Here is a 23,426-nt window from a genome sequence, read left to right on the forward strand (position 1 = left end):
CGCCACGCTCATCACCCCCATCACCCCGCACCCATCCCCCCCTTTGTCCCCCGCTCCCCCCCCCCCCCACCGTGTCCCCCCCTCCCCCAGTTTTGGGGGTGCCCCGGCCGCGGGGGGGTCCCCGCTGAGGTGCCCCTCGTGCCGCAGGTGACCATCTCGGTGGACGGCATCCTGACCACCACGGGCTACACGCAGGAGGACTTCACCATGCTGGGCTCCGACGACTTCTTCTACGTGGGGGGGGTCCCCCAACACCGCCGACCTGCCGGGGTCCCCCGTCAGCAACAACTTCATGGGCTGCCTCAAGGACGTGAGTCTGGGGGGGGCTCGGGGACCCCCCCCCAACCCTCACCTGGGGAGCGGTGCAGGTGGTGGGGCCGGGGGGGGCTCGGGTTGGGTCCCCCCAGCTCACCTGTGCATGTCCCCAGGAGGTGTGGGTGACATTTTGGGGACCCCCAGCTCACCTGTGTGTGTCCCCAGGAGGTGTGGTGACATTTTGGGGACCCCCAGCTCACCTGTGTGTGTCCCCGGGGACTGTGGGTCACGTTTTGGGGACCCCCGACTCACCTGTGCGTGTCCCCAGGAGTTGTTGGTAACATTTTGGGGACCCCCGACTCACCTGTGTGTGTCCTCAGGAGCTCTGGGTCACATTTTGGGGACATCCATGAGCCCCCCAGCTCACCTGTGTGTGTCCCCGGGGACTGTGGGTCACATTTTGGGGACCCCCGACTCACCTGTGTGTGTCCCTGGGGCAGGGGTCACATTTTGGGGACATCCACAAGTCCTCAACTCACCTTGAGGACCCTGGGTGACATTTTGGGGACCCCCTACTCACGTGTGCGTGTCCCCAGGAGCTGTGGGTGACATTTTGGGGACCCCCTACTCACCTGTGCATGTCCCCAGGAGCTGTGGGTGACATTTTGGGGACCCCCTACTCACCTGTGCATGTCCCCAGGAGCTGTGGGTGACATTTTGGGGACCCTGACTCACCTGTGCGTGTCCCCAGGAGCTGTGGGTCACATTTTGGGGACCCCCACGAGTCCCCACCTCACCTGTGCGTGTCCCCCGGGGGTGTTCCAGGTGCCACCGCAGGGCAGCAGCATCGGGGGGGGTGGGGGGGGGGGTCGCGCCGCGCTGTTGGGCACCCCCAAACCCCCCCCCCCAACCTCACCTGTCCCCCCCCCCCCAGGTGGTTTACAAGAACAACGACTTCAAGCTGGAGCTGTCGCGGCTGGCGCAGGAGGGGGACGCGCGGGTGACGCTGCACGGGGCGCTGCTCTTCCACTGCGACCCCCCCCCGGCGCTGGACCCCGTCACCTTCGCCACCCCCCAGGCCCACCTGGCGCTGCCCACCTGGCGCCCGGCCCGCGCCGGCTCCGTCTCCTTCGACTTCCGCACCACGGAGCCCAACGGGGGTCCTGCTCTTCGGGCAGGGCCCCCCCCCGCGACCCCCCGGCCGCCGCCCCCCGCGGGCCCCCCCCGCCGCCCCCCGATTTCCTGGCGCTGGAGCTGCTGGACGGGCACCTGTACCTGCTGCTGGGCATGGGCGCGGCCGGGCTGCGGCTCCGCGCCAGCGCCCGCAAGGTCACCGACGGCGAGTGGTGCCACGTGGACGTGCAGCGCGACGGGCGCAAAGGTGAGCGGGCGAGGGAGGCGTCAGGTGTGCAAAGAGGGGTGCAGGTGTGCAAAGAGGTGTCCAGGTGTGCAAAGAGGTGCGCGGGTGTGTAAAGAGGGGTCTGCGGGTGTGCACAGGGTGTGCAGGTGTGCAAAGAGGGGTGTGCAGGTGTGTAAAGAGGTGTGCAGGTGTGCACAGGGTGTGCAGGTGTGCAAAGAGGGGTCTGCAGGTGTGCGGGGAGGGGTGTGCAGGTGTGCAAAGAGGGGTGTGGAGGTGTGCACAGGGCGTGGAGGTGTGTAAAGAGGGGTCTGCAGGTGTGCAAAGAGGGGTCTGCAGGTGTGCAAAGAGGTGTGCAGGTGTGCAAAGAGGGGTGTGCAGGTGTGCACAGGGTGTGCAGGGGTGTGGAGGTGTGCGCAGGGTGTGCAGGTGTGTGCAGGTGTGTGCAGGGACTGTGCAGGTGTGAGGGTGTGAGCGCACAGAGGGGTCACAGGTGCGCAGGTGCGATCCACAGGTGTGCAGGGGGGGTGCACAGAGGGTTTGGGGGCATTCACAGGTGTGCAAGGGGTACACGAAGGGACACAGGTGTGCAGGGGGTGGTACAGGTGGAGTTCAGGTGTGCGGGGGCTGCTGGGGCAGGGTGTCCCCGTTATCCCCCCTTTACCATGCGCTCGATGTCCCCTGATGTCCCTGCGCTGTCCCCCCCGATGTCCCCTGACGTCCCCCCGCTGTCCCCCGCTGTCCCCCCCGATGTCCCCTCATGTCCCCGCTGTCCCCCCTCTGTCCCGCGCTGTCCCCGCTGTCCCCTGATGTCCCCCCCTCTGTCCCCCCGCTGTCCCCCCGCTGTCCCCCGCTGTCCCCCGATGTCCCCGCGCTGTCCCCGCGCTGTCCCCTGATGTCCCCCCGCTGTCCCCGCTGTCCCCTGATGTCCCCGCACTGTCCCCCCCGCTGTCCCCTGATGTCCCCCCCGATGTCCCCCCGCTATCCCCCCCTGTCCCCGCGCTGTCCCCGCTGTCCCCGCTGTCCCCCGCTGTCCCCGCTGTCCCCGCTGTCCCCTCTGTCCCCGCTGTCCCCGCTGTCCCCTGACGTCCCCGCGCTGTCCCCAGGCTCGGTGTCGGTGAACAGCCGCAGCACGCCGTTCCTGGCCAGCGGGGACCGGGACGTGCTGGACGTGGGGGCCGAGCTGTACCTGGGGGGGCTCCCCGAGGGCCGGCCCGGCCCCCCCGCGCCCCCCGAGCTCTGGGCAGCGGGGCTGCGCCTCGGCTTCGTGGGCTGCGTGCGGGACCTGTTCGTGGACGGGCGGAGCCGCGACGTGCGGGCGCTCCTGGCCACCGGGGGGGCCCCGGGGGTCGCCCCGCTCTGTGCCAGGGACCCCCCCCGGCTGTGCGCCAGCGGTCCCTGCCGGAACGGGGGGACGTGTCGCGAGGGCTGGAACCGCTTCGTGTGCGACTGTCGCGGCACCGGCTACCTGGGGCCGCGCTGCGAGACAGGTGAGGGGACAGCGGCGACAGCGGGGGTGGGGCCGCACGGCGGGCGTGGCACCCCCCGAGCACCTGGGTGAGGCGGGGGAGGGGGGCTGGGGGGGATTGAGGGTGACACGGGACCCCCGAGGTGACACGGCAGGGACTGGGGGTCACACCTGAGGGGGGCATGGGGTACCTGGGACAGGTGAGGAGGGGGGATGGGGGGATTGGGACCCTCTGGACAGCTGGGTCCCCTCTTGGGGGGAAGGGGGGGGTGCCTGGATGTCCCCAGGGACACCTGGGAGCACCTGGACACCTGAGCCCCCCCCCCGGGACACCTGGGTGTCCCCCGGACAGGTGACTCCCCCAGAGATGGGGGTCCCCAGACAGCTCCAGTCCCGGGGGGGTGGCACCCAGTGGCAGTGTCCCTTGTCCCCCACAGGCTGTGGTGCTCAGCTAGGGCAGGGCTCACCTGGCCGTGGGGTCCTGACTCCAGGGAGCCCTGGGGACACCCTGGGGACACCTGGGGACACCCTGGGGACACTCTGGGGACACTCTGGGACACTCTGGGGACAGCGGGGGTGGCCGTGCGAGGGTGACGGGGGTCCCTGTCCCCGCAGAGGCGGCGGTGCTGAGCTATGACGGCAGCATGTACCTGAAGGTGCAGGTGCCGGGCGAGCAGACGGAGGCCGAGGACGTGTCCCTGCGCTTCATGTCCCCCCCGCGCCTTCGGCCTCGTCCTGGCCACCACCTCGCGCCACTCGGCCGACACCCTGCGCCTCGAGCTGGACGGGGGGCGCATGAAGCTCACCCTCAACCTGGGTGAGCCCCCCCCGAGACCCCGCAGAGCCCCCCAGAGAACCCCCGGAACGTCCCTGAAATGTCCCCGAGACCTCCCCGAAATCCTCCCCAAAACGGGGCCCGAGTCGGTTCTGGTCATCCCAGGGTGGCCAAAATAGGGCCTGGGAGCCCAAAATAGGGCCTGGGACCCTAAAATGGTTCCTGGGACCCTAAAATGGTTCTTGAGACTACAAAATAGGGCCTGGGACCCTAAAATGGTTCCTGGGACCCTAAAATGGTTCCTGGGACCCTTAAATGGTGCCTGGGATCCTCCCAAAATGGTCAAAATGGTGCCTGGGATGCCACAGTGATGCTCAGGACCCCAAACTGGTGCCCAAATCAGTTCTTATGACCCCAAAAATGGTCCAGGTTGATCCTTGGGATCCCAAAACATCCCCAAAGCAGCTTATGGCCCCGAAATGACCCGAAGTTGGTGCCTGGGAGCTCAGAATGATGGCCAGGACCGCAAAAATGGTGCCCAGGTCACTTCTCCTGACCCTAAAATTGTCAGGTTCATGCCTAGGACCCCAAAAAGAGTGTCCAGGTCCTAAAGATTTTCCCCAAATTGTGTCTGGGTTGGTCCTTGCGATCCCAAAACGGTCAAATTGGTGCCTGGGACCCCAAAACTTCCCCCAGAGTTGCTCAAGCAGCTCATGACCCCCAGATGGTGTCCAGGGCCCAAGAACGGTGCCCCAGGCACCCCCAGAATCGCACCTGTGACCCCCAAAGTGGCCCTGGAGGGGTCACCAGAGCCACCTCGGTGTCCCCGACTCCCTCCCCTTCCCCCCCCCCACCGGGATTGGGGCCTTCGTGACCCCCCCGCTGCCACTTGGGGCACAGCGCCGGGACCCCCCCGAGGGGTTGAGGGCCCCCCCCAGAGGATTGGGGACCCCCCCAGGGTCGGGGACCCCTCCTGCAGCCCCTTCCATTGAGGGGGACCCCCGTGGGGCTGCAGGTCCTCTGCAGGGTGGGGACCCCCCCAAGGGGGGTGAGATCCCCCCTAAGGGGTTGGGGGACCCCCCCCATGGGATTGGGGACCCCCCCAGTGGGATTGTGGACCCCCCCAAGGGGTTGGAGATCCCCCCTAAGGGGTTGGGGACCCCCCCCATGGGATTGGGGACCCCCCCATGGGATTGGGCCCCCCCCGGGTCCCGGCGTTTGCCCCCCCCGCCCCGCAGCGGTTGACGAGGGGGGGGCCCAGCCCTGGGTGGGATCCCCCCGGATCCCCCCGGATTCCCCCCGGATCCCCCGGGCTGGGCCCTCAGGGCGGCCGTGCCCCCCCCGCGAGGTGCCAGAGACCCCCTAAACCAGTCCCTCCCAGTCCTCCCAGTCCCTCCCAGTCTCTCCCAGTCCCATCTTATTCCCATTCCTCGTCCCATCCCACCCCATCCCAGTCCATTCCCAGTTCCCCCCAGTCCATCCCAGTCCATTCCCAATCCCTCCACTCCCTCCCAATCCAATCCCAGTCCCTCCATCCCATTCCCAGTCCCTCCCAGTCCCTCCCAGTGCCCCCCTCTGGCACCTCGCCCCCCCCGGCCGCCCCCCCGTCCCCGGGGCGCCCCCTGGCGGCGGCTGCGAAGGGCCTGACCCGTGTCTTCTCTCCCCAGACTGTGTCCGCGTGGGCTGTCACCCCAGTAAGTGCCACCCCCCGCCCCGGGACACCCCCGGACACCCCGGGACACCCCCGGGACACCCCCAAACCCCCCAACCCCCCTGGGACACCCGGCCCCCAAAACCCCCCATGAACACCCCCAAAACTCCCCCATGAACACCCCCAAAACTCCCCCAAACACCCCTTGGGACACGCCCCAAACCCCCTGGAGACACCCCCTGGGGACACCCCCCCTGGGGACACCCCCTGGGGACACCCCCAGACCCTCTGGATCACCCCAAAACCTCCACAGGGACCCCCTGACCCCCCCACCTGGGTTTGGGGTGCACAGGTGGGTTCAGGGGTTCACACCTGGGCGGTGCCCCCGGCTTCTCTCCTGGGCCGCTTCCAGCTGTGAACATCTGGTGGCACTCAGTGCCACGGTGTCCCAGTGCCACCCAGTGCCACCCAGTGCCACCCAGTGCCACCAGCTGCTACAGTGTCACCTATACTGGTGGCCCAGTGTCCCAGTACAGTGCTGTCCCCCAGTGTCACTGGTGTCACCCGGTGTCACTGGTGTCACTGGTGTCACCCAGTGCCATGGTGTCACCAGTACGGTGGTGTCCCCCGGTGCCACTGGTGTCTCCTTGTCCCTGGTGTCCCCGATGACCACGGTGCCCCCGGTGTCCCTGATGTCACCAGTGTCCCCAGTGTCCCTGGTGTCCCTGGTGTCACTGGAGTGCTCAGTGTCCCCGGTGTCCCCGGTGCCCCCAGTGTCCTTGATGTCCCCGGTGTCCCTGGTGTCCCCGGTGTCCCTGATGTCACCAGTGTCCCTGGTGTCCCTGGTGTCCCTGGTGTCCCCACTGTCCCCGGTGTCCCCACTGTCCCCGGTGTCCCCGGTGTCCCTGATGTCACCGGTGTCCCTGGTGTCCCTGGTGTCCCTGGTGTCCCCACTGTCCCCGCTGTCCCCGCTGTCCCCGCTGTCCCCGGTGTCCCTGATGTCACCGGTGTCCCTGGTGTCCCTGGTGTCCCTGGTGTCCCCACTGTCCCTGGTGTCCCCACTGTCCCCGGTGTCCCCGGTGTCCCTGATGTCACCGGTGTCCCTGGTGTCCCTGGTGTCCCCACTGTCCCCGGTGTCCCCACTGTCCCCGGTGTCCCCGGTGTCCCTGATGTCACCGGTGTCCCTGGTGTCCCTGGTGTCCCTGGTGTCCCCACTGTCCCCGCTGTCCCCGCTGTCCCCGCTGTCCCCGGTGTCCCTGGTGTCACCGGTGTCCCCGCTGTCCCCGCTGTCCCCGCTGTCCCTGGTGTCACCGGTGTCCCTGGTGTCACCGGTGTCCCTGGTGTCCCTGATGTCCCCGGTGTCCCTGGTGTCACCGGTGTCCCTGGTGTCCCCGCTGCCCCCAGGCAAGGGCCCTGAGACGCTGTTCGCGGGGCAGCGGCTGGATGACAACGAGTGGCACTCGGTGCGGGTGGCCCGGCGCGGGCGCAGCCTCCAGCTCGCCGTCGACAACGTCACCGTCGAAGGTGACACCGCGGGGACGGGGCGGGGGGACCTTGGCCTGGGCTCTGGGGGTCACTGGGGGGCTCAGGTCCATGGGGACGTGGCCAGTGGGGCTGCAGGTCGGTGGGACGGGGATGAAAATCCATGGGGCAGGGATGAAGGTCCATGGGATGAGGATGAAGGTCCATGGGATAGGGATCCATGAGGACAGGGATGAAGATCCATGGGAATGGAGATGAAGGTCTGTGAGAACATGGATGGAGGTCCATGGGAATGGAGATGAAGGTCTGTGAGAACATGGATGGAGGTCCATGGGGACATGGATGTAGGTCCATGGGGCAGGGATGAAGGTCCATGGGATGGGGATGAAGGTCCATGGGGACATTGGTGCTTGGGGACATGGTTGAAGGTCCATGAGAACATGGTTGAAGGTCCATGAGAACATGGATGAAGGTCCGTGGGACAGGGATGAAGGTCCTTGGGGACATTGGTGCTTGTGGACATGGTAACCAGGTCCATGGGAACATAGTTAAAGGTCCATGGGATGGGGATGAAGGTCCATGGGAACATAGTTAAAGGTCCATGGGATGGGGATGAAGGTTCATCGTCAGGGATGAAGGTCCTGGGGGACACGGGTGCACGGGGACAAGGTGACCAGCCCTGTGAGGACACCGCACACAGCCTGGAGGTCCACGGGACACACCCATGGCGCGGTGGCACACGCTCCCGGTGCCACCCCCGTGCCCCCCACGCCCCCCAGGACAGCTGTCGGGCTCGCACACCCGCCTGGAGTTCCACAACATCGAGACCGGCATCGTCACCGAGCGCCGCTTCCTGGCCGTGGTCCCGTCCAACTTCCTGGGCCACCTGAGCGGGCTGGTCTTCAACGGGCTGCCCTACCTGGACCTGTGCCGCGACGGCGACATCAGCTCCTGCGAGCTCAACGCCCGCTTCGGCCGCCGCGCCATCGTGGCCGACCCGGTGGCCTTCGGGGGCCGCGGCTCCTACGTGGCGCTGGCCACGCTCCAGGCCTTCGCCTCCTTCCACCTCTTCTTCCAGTTCAAGACCACGGCGCCCGACGGCCTCATCCTCTTCAACGGCGGCAGCGGCTCCGACTTCCTGGTCGTCGAGCTGGTCAAGGGGTGAGGGGGACACCGGGGGGACGTCCTGGGCACCTCAGAGGTCTTGGGGCCACCAAACCCCTGCTGGGGAGCTCAGGGATCTTCACAGATCTTGGGGGACACCTGTGGGGTCCTTGGGGATCTCGGGGAGCACCTGGGGAGCTCAGAGACCACCTGGGACATGCTGGGGGTCCTGGGTGGGGGCTTTAGGGACATCCTGGGAACCTTGGGGACCTCCAGGGGATGTCAGAGACCACCTGGGACACGTGGGAGGTCCTGGGGACCTTGGGAACCATCTGGGGACCTCCTGGGTGCCCTGGGAACCCTGGGGACACCAGGGGGGCCCTGGGGACCCCGAAACCCCCCGGGGACCTTCTGAACCATTTCAGACCTTGGGACCCCCTCCAGGGCCCCCCCCACCTCATGGTGCCCACCCAGCCTTAGGCTCCGCCCCCATGGCACAAGCTCCTCCTCCTGGCTCAGGCCACGCCCATAACGACCACACCCAACTGTGGCCACACCTCCCCTATTGGCCACGCCCCCGGCCCAGTTACACTCCCTGTATTTGGGGGGGGGGGGTCCCTTTGTCCCTTCGCCAGGTGAGCCCCCGCCCTCAGGTGAGTCCCCCCCCTTTGCCACGAGGCCACGCCCCACGAGGCCACGCCCCCTTTTCAGGTACATCCACTACGTGTTCGACCTGGGCGAGGGCCCCTCGCTCATGAAGGGCAACTCGGAGCAGCCGCTGCACGACGGGCGCTGGCACGAGGTGGCCGTGGCACGGGAGGGGGGGGCCCTGCACGGGCTGCGCGTGGACGGGAGACCCGTGACCCAGCACGGGCAGGGCGCCCGCGGGCTGCAGCTCAAGGGTGAGACCCGGGGCACACCTGGGGGACAGGTGGGGCACACCTGGGGATGGCTGGGGCACACCTGGGACACACCTGGGGACAGCAGGGACACAACTGGGATACACCTGGGATCGCCTGGGACACACCTGGAGCACCTGGGGCACACCTGGGATCACCTGGGGCACCTGGGACACACCTGGGGCACACCTAGGAGAGGGTACAGGTGTGTGGGTACCCCGTGACCCAGCACGGGCAGGGCGCCCGCAGGCTGCAGCTCAAGGGTGAGACCCAGGGGACACCTGGGACACACCTGGGGACAGCTGGGACACAGCTGGGATGCACCTGGGATGCACCTGGGGCACACCTGGGATCACCTGGGGCACCTGGGACACACCTGGGGTACACCTGGGGACAGCTGGGACACAAATGGGATGCACCTGGGATCGCCTGGGAAACACCTGGAGCACCTGGGGACAGCTGGGACTCACCTGGGGACAGCTGGGACATACCTGGGGACAGCTGGGACACACCTGGGATACACCTGGGGCACCTGGGATCGCCTGAAACACACCTGGTGCACACCTGGGTGATACACCTGGAATATACCTGCATGACACCTGAGGACACACGGGGGCGGGGGGGAGCAATGCAACACAGGGGGAGCCTCCCCCATGGGTGACGCCCCCAGGTCGGGGGGGGGGGCCTCAGCCCGAGGCTGTTTTGGGGTGCGGACAGAGCGGTCGGTGCCCCCCAGGTGACCCCCCCCGTGCCCCCCCCCAGGTGAGCTGTACGTCGGGGGGGTCAGCCCGGGGCTCCTGGGCCGCCTCCCGCGGCTCGTGGCCTCCCGGGGGGGCTTCCGGGGCTGTTTGGCCTCGCTGGACCTGAACGGGCGCCTGCCCGACCTGCTGGGGGACGCCCTGAGACGCGTGGGGGACGTGCGGAGGGGCTGCGACGGTGAGAATTGGGGGGCACCGGGGGGGGCACGGGGGTCTGGGGGCTGCAGAGTGTGGGGGGTGTGCAGGGGGGGCTGGGATGGTGAGAATTAGGGGGCACCAGGGGGGTCTGGGGGCTGCAGAGTGTGAGGATGTGCAGGGGGGGGTGGGATGGTGAGAACTGGGGGCACCGGGGGGGGGCTGAGGGGGCACAGGGATCTGGGGGTACAGGGATATGGGGGGGGCACAGGTGTCCGGGGGTGTCTGGAGTTTTTTTTTGGGGGTGTCTGGGAGTTTTCCGAAGGGTTAGGGGGGTGCACGGGTGGGCAGGGGGCTCAGGGGGGGGCACGGGGTGGGGGCACAAGGAGGTGTTTGGGGTGGGGAGGACACAAATGCGGAGGGAGGGGGAGGAGGAGGAGGAAGGGATTTAGGGCCACAAAAGCCCACGGAGAGCCCCCCCCGCGGCCGGGGCCGGGTTTGGGGGAGCCCGGGGGGGGTCCCCACGAGCCCGGTGCCCCCCAGGCCCCAGCACGACGTGCGCCGAGGACTCGTGTGCCCACGGGGGCGTTTGCCTGCAGCAGTGGGACGGCTTCACCTGCGACTGCAGCATGACGGCCTTCGGGGGGGCCGGCTGCGCCGAGCGTGAGTGGGGGGCCAGGGGGGCTTGGGGGGCCAGGAGGGGCTGGGGGGGGCTCGGGGGAACTCGGTGGGGCGTCTGTGCCAAGTGTGAGTGGGGGACCAGGGGGGCTTGGGGGGGCCAGGAGGGGCTGGGGGGGCTCAGGAAGGCTCAGGGGGGAAGCTTTGCCCAGTTTGAGTGGGGGGCACGAGGGGATTTGGGGACACAGAGGGGATTTGGGGGGCTCAGAGGGGATTTGGGGGGGTCAGGGGGCTTGGAGGAGTGGCTGTGCCCAGTTTGAGTGGGGGGCACGAGGGGATTTGGGGACACAGAGGGGATTTGGGGGGCTCGGAGGGGTTTTGGGGGGGTCAGGGGGCTTGGAGGAGTGGCTGTGCCCAGTTTGAGTGGGGGGCACGAGGGGATTTGGGGGCACAGAGGGGATTTGGGGGGCTCAGAGAGGCGGCCGTGCCCAGTCTGAGTGGGGGGCTCAGGGGGATTTGGGGGGCTCAGGGAGATTCGGGGGCCACAGAGGGGCACGCGTGGCTCAGGGGGACACGAGGGGACACACAAGAGGCTCGGGGGTCCCAGGGTGGGGGACACCCCACAGCGGGGGGGAGCCCAGGACCCCCCAGGAGCGAGCAGAGGGGGCAGGTGGCCCTTGTCCCTCGGAGGGGACACGCGTGTCACTCGCGTGGGGGGTGTGTGGCTGTGTGACCCCCCCCCCACAAAGGGGACAAGTGTCCCTCGCTGAGGTGGCTCCGTCACTTCCTTTGTGCCCCCATGGCCCTAAGGAGGGCAGGTGGCAGCGGGGGTGTCACCCGTGTCACCCGTGCCACCCGTGTCACCTGTGCCAGCCTTGTCACCTGTGTCACTTGTGCCACCCGTGTCACCTGTGCCTGGCACGAGGGTTCCGTGTCCCCCCAGGGCTCCCACACGAGGGACACGAGGGACACGAGGGACACGAGGGACACGTGTCCCTGGCCCGGGGTGGCTCTGTCCCCTGCCCGAGGGTCCCGTGTCCCCACGGCCCCTAACGAGGGGCAGGTGGCAGCACGTGGGACACCCGTGTCCCTCACATGGTGGGGGGGGGGCTCCGTGGGGCAGGACGTGGCTCACGGGTGTCCCCCCGCGGGGCAGGACAGGCTGTGGGGACACCGGAGCGGGGGGGTGGCACTGCCGAGGGTCGCTGTGGGGCTGGGCCCCGCCGTGGGGCACGGGGACAGCTCCGCCTGTGGGGCTCTGTGGGTCACGGGTGGGGGGGGGGGGGGGGGGCGGCTCCGTGGGGCTCCAGGGATCCCCGCGGGGCGGCCCCGACCCCCGATCGTCCCCGATTGTCCCCGCGGGGTCCCCGCGGGTGGCCGTGGGTCCGGGGACCCCTCCGCGGCTCCCCGTGGGGCGGCCCTGGGGCTGCCGCGACCCCCACCGGGGGCTCTGTGGGGCTCCCCCCCGCCCCCCGCCGGGGGGTCCGTGGGTTCCCCCTCGTGGGTCGCGCGTGGCCCCTCCCCCCCCCGGCCCCTCCCCCCGCCCCGCTCCCCCGCCCCCGCCCCTCCCGCTGCAGCAGCCGCCGCCGCCGCCGCCGCCCCACGGCCGCCCGCGCCCACCGCCCCACGGCCCCGCCGCCCCGCCGGCCCCACCGCCCCACGGCCCCGCCGGCCCCACCGACCCTCCGGCCCCACCGCGCCGCCGCCGCCGCCCAGGCCAGAGCCCCCCGGCACAGCCCCCGCTTCATCCCCATCGCCATCCTCATCCTCATCCCCATCCTCATCCCCATCCTCAGCCTCCCGCAGCCCCCGGCCCCCGCCCCACATCGCCCCACACCCCCCCCCCCCCGCTCCATCTCCCCCCCTCCCGCATCCCCCCCCCCCTCATTTCCCGGCCCCACATCGCCCCCACCCCCGATCCCGCACCCCCCCCCTCCATTTCCCAGCCCCCCCCCACCCCCCGCATCGCTCCTGCCCCACATCCCGCACCCCCATCCTCCCCCCCCCCCGGCCCCCCCTCCCCGCTCCCACCCCACATCCCGCACACCCCCCCCCCCCCATTCCCCAGCCCCACATCCCCCCCCCCCGAGCCCCCCCCGGACCATGCTCGACCCCCTCTGAGCGCCCCCCGCGCCCCCCCCGCCCTGGCCCCCCCCGCCCCGGGGCCCCCCCGCGCCCCCCCCCCCGCATGCGCTGAGCCCCGGGGGGGGGATCCAGACCCCCCGCGGGGGGGGCGCTCGGGACCCCCCGGCCCCGCAGCCCAGGGGGGGTCGGGACCCCCGGGGCCCTTTGGGGGCGCCGCCGCTTTTTTAAGGGGGGGAGCCGCCCCCCCCCCGGCCCCATTTTGGGGGCATTTGGGCCCCCCCAGCCCCGATCCAGGGGGAGATTCGGGCGATCCCCCCCCCCCCAGCCCCATTTGGGGGGATTCGGGCCCCCCCCCGGCCTCATTTCAGGGGATTCGGCTCCCCCCAGCCCCTCCTGGGGTGATTGCCCCCCCCCCCCGGGTCTATTTTAGGGGATTTGCCGCCCCCAGCCCCACTGAAGGGGGGGATTGACCGCCCCCGGCCCGATTTTGGGGGGGGTTGAGGTTTCTCAGGGCCTCCCCCAGCCCCATTTTCGGGGTGAGCCGGGGCCCCTCCCCAGCCCCGTGGGTGGATTTTGGTGGGGGGGGATTCGGGGACCCCCCCCGGCCCTTGCGGGGTGACCCAGGGCCCAGGTTCGGGGGGATTTGGGGTTTCCCCAACTTCAGGTTGGGTTGAGCTGGGACTGCCCCCCCCTCCCCATTTTTGAGCTGATTTGAAGCCCCCCCGATCCCAATTTTGGGCTCACGATCCCCCCCCCCAGCCCCATTTCGGGGTTCAGCACCCCCCTAGACCCTCTTTTGGGGCACAACCCCCCCTCAAACCCCATTTTAGGGTTCAGGAACTCCCCCGGGGCCTCATTTTGGGGCACAACCCCTCCCCTCAGCACCTCCCCCCCATTTTGGGGCTCAGTCCTTCCCAGACCCCCTTTTTGGGGCTGCCCCTCTCCCTTCACCCCCCTTTTGGGGTCTCACCCTCCTCCCTCCCCCCTTTTGGGGACACCCCCCTCCCTTCACCCCCCAGCCCCACATTTTGGGGTCCCCCCCCCCCTGCTCTCACCCCCCTCTTTACCTGGGGGCTCCCCCTCTTCTTCTCCCACCCCCCAATTTGGGAGCCCCCCACCTCCTCCCCCCCCCATTTTGGGGTTCAATCCCTCCTAGACCCCATTTGGGGGCTCTGACCCTCTCCCTTCACCCCCCTCCCCTCATTTGGAGTCTCCCCCTCTCCTTTCACACCCCCCCCCCCCATTTTGGGGGTCTCCCTTCCCCCCCACCTCCACCCCCTCATTTGGGAACCACCCCCTTCATTTGGGGGCTCCCCCCCTCATCTGGGGACTCCCCCATCCCCTTTTCCACCCATTTCGGGGGTCCCCTCTCCCTCCCCACCCTCACCTCCCATTTGGGGGCTTCCCCCCTCCTTCCCCCCCCCCCAGTTTGGGGGCTCCCCCCTCTTTGTTCACCCCCCCGATTTGGGGGTTCCCCCCTCCCCCAAATCCGGGGGCTGCCCCCATCTCTCCCCCCTCCCTCCATCTCCATTCGGGGGCTCCTCCCCCCATTTGGGGTCCCCCTCGCCGGGGTCCCCCCGGCGCTGCCGGATGGGGGGGGGGTCGCTGAGGGGCCGATGGGGGGCCGGGGGGGGCCCCGGGGCGCTGGGGGTGCTGGCGCTGGGGGCGCTGGGGGTGCTGGGGGTGCTGGGGGTGCTGGTGCCCCCCGCCCGCCCCGCCCGCGTCTCCTCCAGCCTCTCGACCACCCACCACGTGCACCACTTCCACGGGCGGCACGGCACGGCGCCCATCGCCATCAACCGCGCGCCCTTCCTCACCCGCGGGCACCACGGTGAGCCCTCATCATCCTCACCTTCCTCACCTTCCTCACCTTCCTCATCATCCTCACCTTCCTCATCCTCCTCATCCTCCCCATCGCCATCAACCGCGCGCCCTTCCTCACCCGCGGGCACCACGGTGAGCCCTCATCATCCTCACCCTCATCCTCACCTTCCTCACCTTCCTCATCATCCTCACCTTCCTCACCTTCCTCATCATCCTCACCTTCCTCATCATCCTCATCATCCTCATCCTCACCTTCCTCATCATCCTCACCTTCCTCATCATCATCATCCTCATCCTCACCTTCCTCATCATCCTCATCCTCACCTTCCTCATCATCCTCACCTTCCTCATCATCATCATCATCCTCATCCTCACCTTCCTCATCCTCCTCATCCTGCCCATCGCCATCAACCGCGCGCCCTTCCTCACCCGCGGGCACCACGGTGAGCCCTCATCATCCTCACCCTCATCCTCCTCACCTTCCTCATCATCATCATCCTCATCCTCACCTTCCTCATCATCCTCACCTTCCTCATCATCCTCATCCTCATCCTCACCTTCCTCATCATCTTCACCTTCCTCATCATCCTCATCATCCTCATCCTCACCTTCCTCATCATCCTCACCTTCCTCATCATCATCATCCTCATCCTCACCTTCCTCATCATCCTCACCTTCCTCATCATCCTCATCCTCATCCTCACCTTCCGCATCATCCTCACCTTCCTCATCCTCCTCATCCTGCCCATCACCATCAACCGCGCGCCCTTCCTCACCTGCAGGCACCACAGTGAGCCCTCATCATCCTCACCTTCCTCACCTTCCTCACCTTCCTCATCATCCTCACCTTCCTCATCATCATCATCCTCATCCTCACCTTCCTCACCTTCCTCATCATCCTCATCATCCTCATCCTCCCCATCGCCATCAACCGCGCGCCCTTCCTCACCCGCAGGCACCACGGTGAGCCCTCATCATCCTCACCTTCCTCACCTTCCTCATCATCCTCACCTTCCTCACCTTCCTCACCTTCCTCATCATCCTCATCCTCCCCATCACCATCAACCGCGCGCCCTTCCTCACCTGCAGGCACCACAGTGAGCCCTCATCATCCTCATCATCCTCATCCTCACCTTTCTAATCCTCCTCATCCTCCCCATCGCCATCCACTGCGTGCCTTTCCTCACCCATGGGCACCATGGTGAGCCTTCCTCATCCTCTTCATCATCATCCTCATTCTCACCTTCCTCATCATCCTCATCCTGCCCATCGCCATCAACCGCGCGCCCTTCCTCACCTGTGGGCACCACAGTGAGCCCTCATCATCCTCACCTTCCTCACCTTCCTCACCTTCCTCATCATCCTTACCTTCCTCATCCTCCTCATCCTCATCCTCTCCACTGCCATCAACCATGCGCTCTTCCTCACCCATGGGCACCACAGTGAGCCATCATCATCATCATCATCATCATCATCATCATCATCATCCTCATCCTCATCTTCACCTTCCTCATCCTCACCATCCTCATCCTCACCTTTCTCACCATCCTCATCTTCATCCTCCTCACCTCCATCCTTTTCATCCTCCCCATCACCATCAACCACGTGTGCCATGGTGAGCCTTCATCATCACCCACACCATCCTCATCCTCCTCGCCTTTAGCCTCATCCCACTCATCATCACCTTCCTCATCCTCATCCTCCTCATCACCATCACCTGCACACCCTTCCTCACCAATGGGCACCCCGATGAGCCTTCATCACCCTGAGCATCATCACCTTCATCCTCCTCCTCCTCCCCATGGCCATCCAGGAGCCCTTCCTCACCCACAGCCAGCTCAGTGAGCCTTCATCACCCTCCTCATCAACCTTCCCTCTCCGTCTCCTCACAGGGACCCCAAAACCATCATCATCATCATCATCATCATCATCATCATCATCATCATCATCATCATCCTCAGCCTCAGGCTCCTTCAACCTCCTTTTCACGATGACAGGGACACAGATGGCCTTCCTCCCCCTCTTCCTCCTCCTTCTCCTTCACCTCCTTCTCCTCCTCCTCCTCTTTCCTCTTCCTCCTCCCCCTCCTCCTCCTCACTGCCTTGGGAACCTGGGACAGCCTTCATCCTCCCCCTCTTCCTCTTCCTCCTCCTCCTCCTGCTCACAGACACCCAACCCCCTCCTCCTCCTCCTCCTCCTCCTCCTCCTCCTCCTCCTCCTCCCAGGAACTCCAGCCAGCCTTCCTCATCCTTCTCCTCCTCCTCTTCCTCCTTCTTCTCACCCTCCTCCTCCTCCCCAGCTGCTCGCGGGTACTTCAGCCCGGCCTTCCTCCCCCTCCTCCTCCTCCTCCCCTGTCACCTCCTCTTCCTCCTCCTCGCTGCCTTGGGAACCTGGAACAACCTTCCTCCCCCTCTTCCTCTTCCTCTTCCTCCTCCTCCTCCTCCTCCCCGCGCGCCGGGGCCGGGCGGGGTTTGGGGGGGCCCTGTGGGGTCCGCGCCGCGTCCGTGTCCCCGCACACGCGTGTGATTGGCTGCTTCGGGCCGGTTTTGGGGTGCTTCGGGCTGGTTTTGGGGTGCTTTGTGGTGCTTTGCGGCCGTTTTGGGTGTACTTGGGGTTTTTTGGGGTGTTTTGGGATGGTTTGGTGTTTTTTTGGGTGTTTTTGGCTGTTTTGGGTGTGTTTTCGGTGGGTTTGTGCACCTCGTGCAGGGGGGGGACCAAGAGGGACCCCCGAACCCTGGGGGGTCCTGATGGTCCCACAGCCCCTCCCCCAAATTCAGAGGTGCCCCCCCCAGGTCTCAGAGCCCCCCCCCCGCGTTCCTCGGGGTCCCCCCACGGATGCCGTGGACCCCCCCAAGTTCAGGGGTCCCCATGAACGCTGGGGTTCCCCCACCCCCACATTCCGGGTCACCCCCAAACTCGGGGGGTCCCTCCTGGACCCCCCCCACGTGCCCAAGTTCCTTGCACTCAGGGTCCCCCCTGAAACCCTGAGACCCCCAAATTCAGTACCACCCACCCCCCCAAACCCCCCTGCCCTGAGCTCCCCCCAGATCTGGCTCCCCCCAACCCCCCCCTCCGCTTGCCCCCCTGACCCCCCCGTTTTTCTCTCCCCCCCCCCAGCGGGCACTAGTACATTTTCGGCAAGGGGGGGGCCCTGATCACCTACACGTGGCCCCCCAATGACCGGGCCCAGCACCCGCGCTGACCGCCTGGCCCTGGGCTTCAGCACCCGGCAGCGCGACGCCGTGCTGCTGCGAGTGGAGAGCGCGGCCGGGCTCGGGAGACTTCCTGCAGCTCCACATTGTAAGGGGGGGGGGCAAAAAAAATTGGGGTACGGGGGTGCTTGGGGGGGCTGGGAGGGGCTGGAGGTACAGGGGACTCTGGGGGGTCTGGGGGTTTAGGGGGGTCTGGGGGTGCTGCTGCGCGTGGAGAGCGCGGCCGGGCTCGGAGACTTCCTGCAGCTCCACATTGTAAGGGGGGGGGGCAAAAAAATTGGGGTACGGGGGTGGTGGGGGGGCTGGGAGGGGCTGGAGGTACAGGGGACTCTGGGGGTCTGGGGGTTTAGGGGGGTCTGGGGGTGCTGCTGCGCGTGGAGAGCGCGGCCGGGCTCGGAGACTTCCTGCAGCTCCACGTTGTAAGGGGGGGGGGGCAAAAAAATTGGGGTACGGGGGTGATGGGGGTGCAGGGGATCTTCAGGAGATCTCCATGTCATAAATTAGGGGTTGGGGGTGTTCATGGGGGGTCCTGGGGAGGCCAGGGGGATTTGGGGGGTGCAGGGGACTCCTGGTCAAGGCCTGGTTTGGTGACTTCCCGCAGCTCCACAGCAGAAAGGGGGACAAAATTGGGGTGCAGGGGGGGGTTTAAATGGGGGTCCTGGGGGGCTCCAGGGCTTCCTGCTAAAGGCTGGATTTGGTGACATCCTGAAGCTCTGCAGGAGGGGAAAAAATTCGGGTCCAGGGGGGGTTTGGGGGGTACGGGGGGGTGGGGGGGCTCTGTGGTTTCCTGTTAACAGCCACAGAGTCGTGAGGGGGGGCCAAAATTGGGGTGCAGGGGGGAGCTGGGGGTCGTTCCCTGGCGGAAGGGGGGCTGTCCGTCCGTGGCACAGGTACCCACCGGTGCCCCCCGTGCCCACCCTGCAGGTGCAGGGGGCCGTGGGGTCCTGTTCAACGTGGGCACCGAGGACATCGCGCTGGAGGAGCGGGGGGCGGCCGTCAGCGATGGGCGCTTCCACGTCGTCCGCTTCACGCGCAGCGGCGGCAACGCCACGCTCCAGGTGGACGGCGGCCCCCTGCACGAGCGCTACCCGCCAGGTACCCCCCGCCGCGCCCCGGGCACCCCAGGGCCCCTAGAGACACCCCCAGGTATGGCCCAGGTGTTCCCCAGGGTTCCTACAGACCCCACAGGTACCCCACAGGTACCCTTGAGGTTCCTACAGATCCTACAGGTGTTCCCCAGGTGTTCCCCAGGGTTCCTACAGACCCTACAGGTACCCCCCAGGTACCCCCAGGGTTCCTACAGACCCTCCAGGTGTTCCCCAGGGTTCCTACAGACCCCACAGGTGTTCTCCAGGTACCCCTGAGGTTCCTACAAAACCCCACAGGTGTTCCCCAAGGTGTCCCCCAGGTCTCTTACAGACCCCACAGGTGTTCCCCAGGTGTCCCCCAGGTCTCTTACAGACCCCACAGGTGTTTCCCAGGTACCCCTGAGGTTCCTACAGACCCCACAGGTGTTCCCCAGGTGTTCCCCAGGCTCCTACAGACCCCCAGGTACCCCCAGGTACCACTCAGGGCTCCCACAGACACCCAAGGGACACCCCAGGTGCTTGGGGACACCCCTAGGGGACCTTGAGACACCGCAGGGACACCCCTTGGGACACCCCAAGGCACCTCAGGGTGCTCAGGGACACCCTGGGACACCCCCTATGGCACCTATGGGGACCCAGGGCCCCCCGGAGCACCCAGAGCCCCCCCCAAGCCCCCCATGGCACCTTTGGACACCCCGGGGTCACCCCAGGTGCTTGGGGACACCCCCAGAGGCCCCCCTAACGAGGGCACTAACGAGGCAGCGCTAACGAGGGGTCCCACGGCCACCCCCCACCCCTCCCCTGCTAATGCCCCCCTAAAGGCACATAAACCCCCCGAGGGCCAACCCCCCCCCCCCCCCCCCCCGGTGACACCATGGCCAGGGCTGGGGACATCAGCAGGGGCGTCACGGCTGTGGGGACACTGATGGTCACAGCGTGGTGGCACCAGTCGTGACACGATGGTTGTGCCACCGTCCCGCCACGGTGGCACTGGTGGTGACAGATGGTGACACCGATGGTGACACTGTGGCCACACCATCGCGATGCCGATGGTGGCACCCACGGGCTCACACCCCGATGGCGCTGACAGTGACGCCACCGTCCCACCATGGTGACATTCATGGTGACACCGTGATCCCATCATGGCCGACACTGATGGTGACACCGATGGCGCCACCAGTGATGAGGTCACGGTCACATCATGGTGACATTGATGTGACACCAGTGGTGCTGCTAATGATGATTCCATGGTCCCACCGTGGTGACATTGGCGGTGACAGCAATGGCCAGGCCAGTCCCATCATGGTGACACTGATGGTGACACCAGTGGCAAGGTCACCATCCCACAGTGGTGGCACTGATGATGCCACTAACGAATGAGACCACGATCCCACCGTGGTGACACTGATGGTGACACCAATGGCCAGACCATGGTCCCACCATGGTGACACTGATGGTGACACCAATGGCCAGACCTCGGTCCCACCATGGTGACATTGATGGTGACACCAAGAGTGCCACTAATGATGACACCGTGTTCCCATCTTGGTGACACTCATGATGCCACTAATGATGAGATCACAGTCCCACCATGGTGACGCTGATGGTGACACCAATGGCAAGACCAAAACCCCACAGTGGTGACACAACGGTGCCATTGAGATCAGGGTCCCATCGTGGTGACATCAACGATGGCACTGAGACCACGGTCCCATCTTGGTGACACCGACAGTGCCATTGATACCACAGTCCCATCTTGGTGACACCAATGATGCCATTGAGATCAGGGTCCCATTGTGGTGACATCAACAATGGCACTGAGACCGCAGTCCCATCTTGGTGACACCGACGGTGCCCGCTGATACCACGGTCCCATCTTGGTGACACCAATGATGCCATTGAGATCAGGGTCCCATCGTGGTGACATCAACGATGGCACTGATACCACGGTCCCATCTTGGTGACACCGACGGTGCCACTGATACCACGGTCCCATCTTGGTGACACCGACGGTGCCATTGATACCACAGTCCCATCTTGGTGACAACCAATGATGCCATTGAGATCAGGGTCCCATCGTGGTGACATCAACGATGGCACTGAGACCACGGTCCCATCTTGGTGACACTGACGGTGCCGCTGATACCACGGTCCCATCTTGGTGACACCGACGGTGCCATTGATACCACAGTCCCATCTTGGTGACACCAATGATGCCATTGAGATCACGGTCCCATCTTGGTGACACTGACGGTGCCGCTGAGACCACGGTCCCACCACAGCGCCGCCGACGGTGACACCGCCATGACGCCACCGCCGATGCCCCCCCCGGCGCGGTCCCTGGCGGTGTCCCCGTGCCCTGCCCCGTGTCCCCGTAACGCTCTTCTCCTCCCTCCGAAGGCAGCGGGGACAGCGAGCGGCTGGCGCTGGCGCGGCAGCGCATCCCTTCCGCCTGGGGCGGGTGGTCGATGAGTGGCTGCTCGACAAAGGTAACGGCAGCGAGCGCCCCCCACACCTGGGCACCCCCCCACACCTGGGCACCCCCCCACATCTGGGCACCCTGCTGCGGCCGGGACCCAGAGATTTTGGGGTCCCAGGTGTCTGGAACCCACTGATCTGGGGAGTGTCTGGGACCCCCCAACATCTGCAGGCTCCCACACCTGGGCACCGCCACACCTGGGCACCCCGGAATGTGGGGACTCAGGTGTGCGGGACCCACCCATTTGGGGTCCCAGGTGTTCGGGGATCCCGGCATTTGGGACCCCGATATTTGGGGGTTGCAGCACCTGGGCCCCACAGGTGTCCAGGAGCCACGTCCCAGAGGACCCCCGTTGTCCAGGGACCCCCAGGTGTCCGGGGAGGGGAGCCCAGGTGGTGGGGGAGGGGCCAGCCCCTGCCCCGCCCCCTCATTACCTGGTTAAAGGGATGCTAACGCACCTAACGGCCCCCCTAAACCGCGCTGAGCCCAGAGCCCCCCTAAAGCCGCATAAACCCGCTAAAACCCCTAACCCGCACCTGCCCAGCGACTGCCCGGGGCCGGGGCTGCGCCAGGTGTGCGCAGTGACAGGTGTGCACCAGGTGTGCACCATGGCTGGGGCGTGCGCCAGGTGTGCGCAGGACAGGTGTGCACCAGGTGTGCACCATGGCTGGGGCGTGCGCCAGGTGTGCGCAGGACAGGTGTGCACCAGGTGTGCACCATGGCTGGGGTGTGCGCCAGGTGTGCGCCGGGCAGGTGCGCACCAGGTGTGCGCAGGACAGGTGCGCACCAGGCTGGGGCGTGCGCCAGGTGTGCGCCATGGGCTGGTGTGGCACCAGGTGTGTGCCTTGGCACCAGGTGTGCACAGGACAGGTGTGCACCAAGGCTGGGGTGTGTGCCGGGTGTGCACCAGGGCCAGGTGTGCACCAGGGCCAGGTGTGCAGCAGGTGTGCAGCAGGGCCAGGTGTGCGTGAGGAAGGCGCACAGGTGTGTCTGCCCTGCAGGTGTGCACAGGAGCCCGCCCCAGCCTCGCACGCCCCCTCGCACGCCCCGGCCCCCGCCCAGGCAGGGCCCCTGCCCCTCCCCCCCCGCCCCAAATGACCCAAAATTGGCCGAATTGAGCCCGAGCGGAGCCGGGGGCCGGGGGGGGCGTTGGGGTCCCTTTAACTGCCCGGGGGGGGAGGGGGGTGGGGGTGGGAGGGGTGTGGGGGGAGGGGGGGCAGGGTGTGCACACCCAGGTGTGCCCCAGGTGTGCGGGTGAGGGCGGGGGACGGTGGGGGTGGCGTGGCAGGGTGAGGCAGGTGGGGCAGTGTGGGGCGTGCCAGGTGTGGGAATAAGGCCGTGCCAGGTGTGCCAGGTGTGCAGCTGCCCTGTCCATCCATGGGACTGTGTCAGGGTGACAGTGTCAGGATGAGCCAGGTGAACCAGTGCCAGGTGTGCCAGGTGTGCCAGGTGTGCCAGGTGTGCCAGCCCCCCTCTCCATCCCTGGGGGCTGTGTGAGTGTGGGGTGACAGTGTCAGGGTGAAGGTGTTGAGGTCACAGTGTCGGGGTGACAACATCAAGGTAGCACAGGTGAGCCAGGTGTGCCAGTACCAGGTGTGCCAGGTGTGCCAGCCCCCGCCCTCATCCCCCCAGCTGCCCCTCTCCACCAGCCGGGGGGATGCGTGTGGGTGAGGTGACAATGTCGGGGTAGCACAGGTGGTACAGGTGGCACAGGTGGCACAGGTGAGCCGGTACCAGGTGTGACAGGTGTGCCAGCCCCCCCCCTCATCCCCCCAGCTGCCCCTCTTCAACAGCCGGGGGGATGCGTGTGGGTGAGGTGACAATGTCAGGGTAGCACAGGTGACACAGGTGGCACAGGTGACACAGGTGACACAGGTGACACAGGTGCACAGGTGAGCCGGTTCCAGGTGTGCCAGGTGTGCGAGCCCCCCCTCTCCCCCCCAGGCCGGCAGCTGACCATCTTCAACAGCCAGGCGCGCGTGCGGGTGGGGGGCCGGGACCGCGGCGCCCCTTCCAGGGGCAGCTCTCGGGGCTCTACTACAACGGGCTGAAGCTGCTGGCGCTGGCGGCCGAGGGACACCCCCGCGTGCGGCTCGAGGGGGACCTGCGGCTCGTGGGGGACCCCCCCCCGCCCCCCGCGCCCCCCGGCGCTACCCCCGCGCCCCCCGACATGGCCACCACCATCATGGAGACCACCACCACCATGGCCACGACCACCACCCGCCGCGGGCGCTCG

At 67.1% G+C, this 23,426-nt stretch overlaps 1 protein-coding gene across 1 annotated transcript in view; it reads left to right on the forward strand.

Moving 5' to 3' along the window:
• The window catches only part of LOC128820969 (neurexin-2-like), a 36,854-nt gene that overhangs the window by 13,138 nt on the left and 290 nt on the right, over positions 1-23,426 (forward strand). Inside the window, 24 exon segments of the mRNA XM_054001822.1 lie at positions 148-237; positions 239-310; positions 1,190-1,435; positions 1,438-1,636; positions 2,719-3,102; positions 3,696-3,793; positions 3,795-3,897; positions 5,523-5,549; positions 6,911-7,030; positions 7,768-8,149; positions 8,804-8,994; positions 9,754-9,927; positions 10,428-10,547; positions 11,252-11,600; positions 14,321-14,418; positions 16,032-16,152; positions 16,711-16,720; positions 17,204-17,413; positions 17,570-17,711; positions 18,548-18,718; positions 21,112-21,156; positions 21,159-21,200; positions 23,135-23,194; positions 23,197-23,421. Coding sequence (XP_053857797.1) covers positions 148-237; positions 239-310; positions 1,190-1,435; positions 1,438-1,636; positions 2,719-3,102; positions 3,696-3,793; positions 3,795-3,897; positions 5,523-5,549; positions 6,911-7,030; positions 7,768-8,149; positions 8,804-8,994; positions 9,754-9,927; positions 10,428-10,547; positions 11,252-11,600; positions 14,321-14,418; positions 16,032-16,152; positions 16,711-16,720; positions 17,204-17,413; positions 17,570-17,711; positions 18,548-18,718; positions 21,112-21,156; positions 21,159-21,200; positions 23,135-23,194; positions 23,197-23,421 — 3,679 coding nt within the window.

The sequence above is a fragment of the Vidua macroura genome, chromosome 33 (genome assembly GCF_024509145.1).
Source record: "Vidua macroura isolate BioBank_ID:100142 chromosome 33, ASM2450914v1, whole genome shotgun sequence".
Classification (NCBI taxonomy): domain Eukaryota; kingdom Metazoa; phylum Chordata; class Aves; order Passeriformes; family Viduidae; genus Vidua; species Vidua macroura.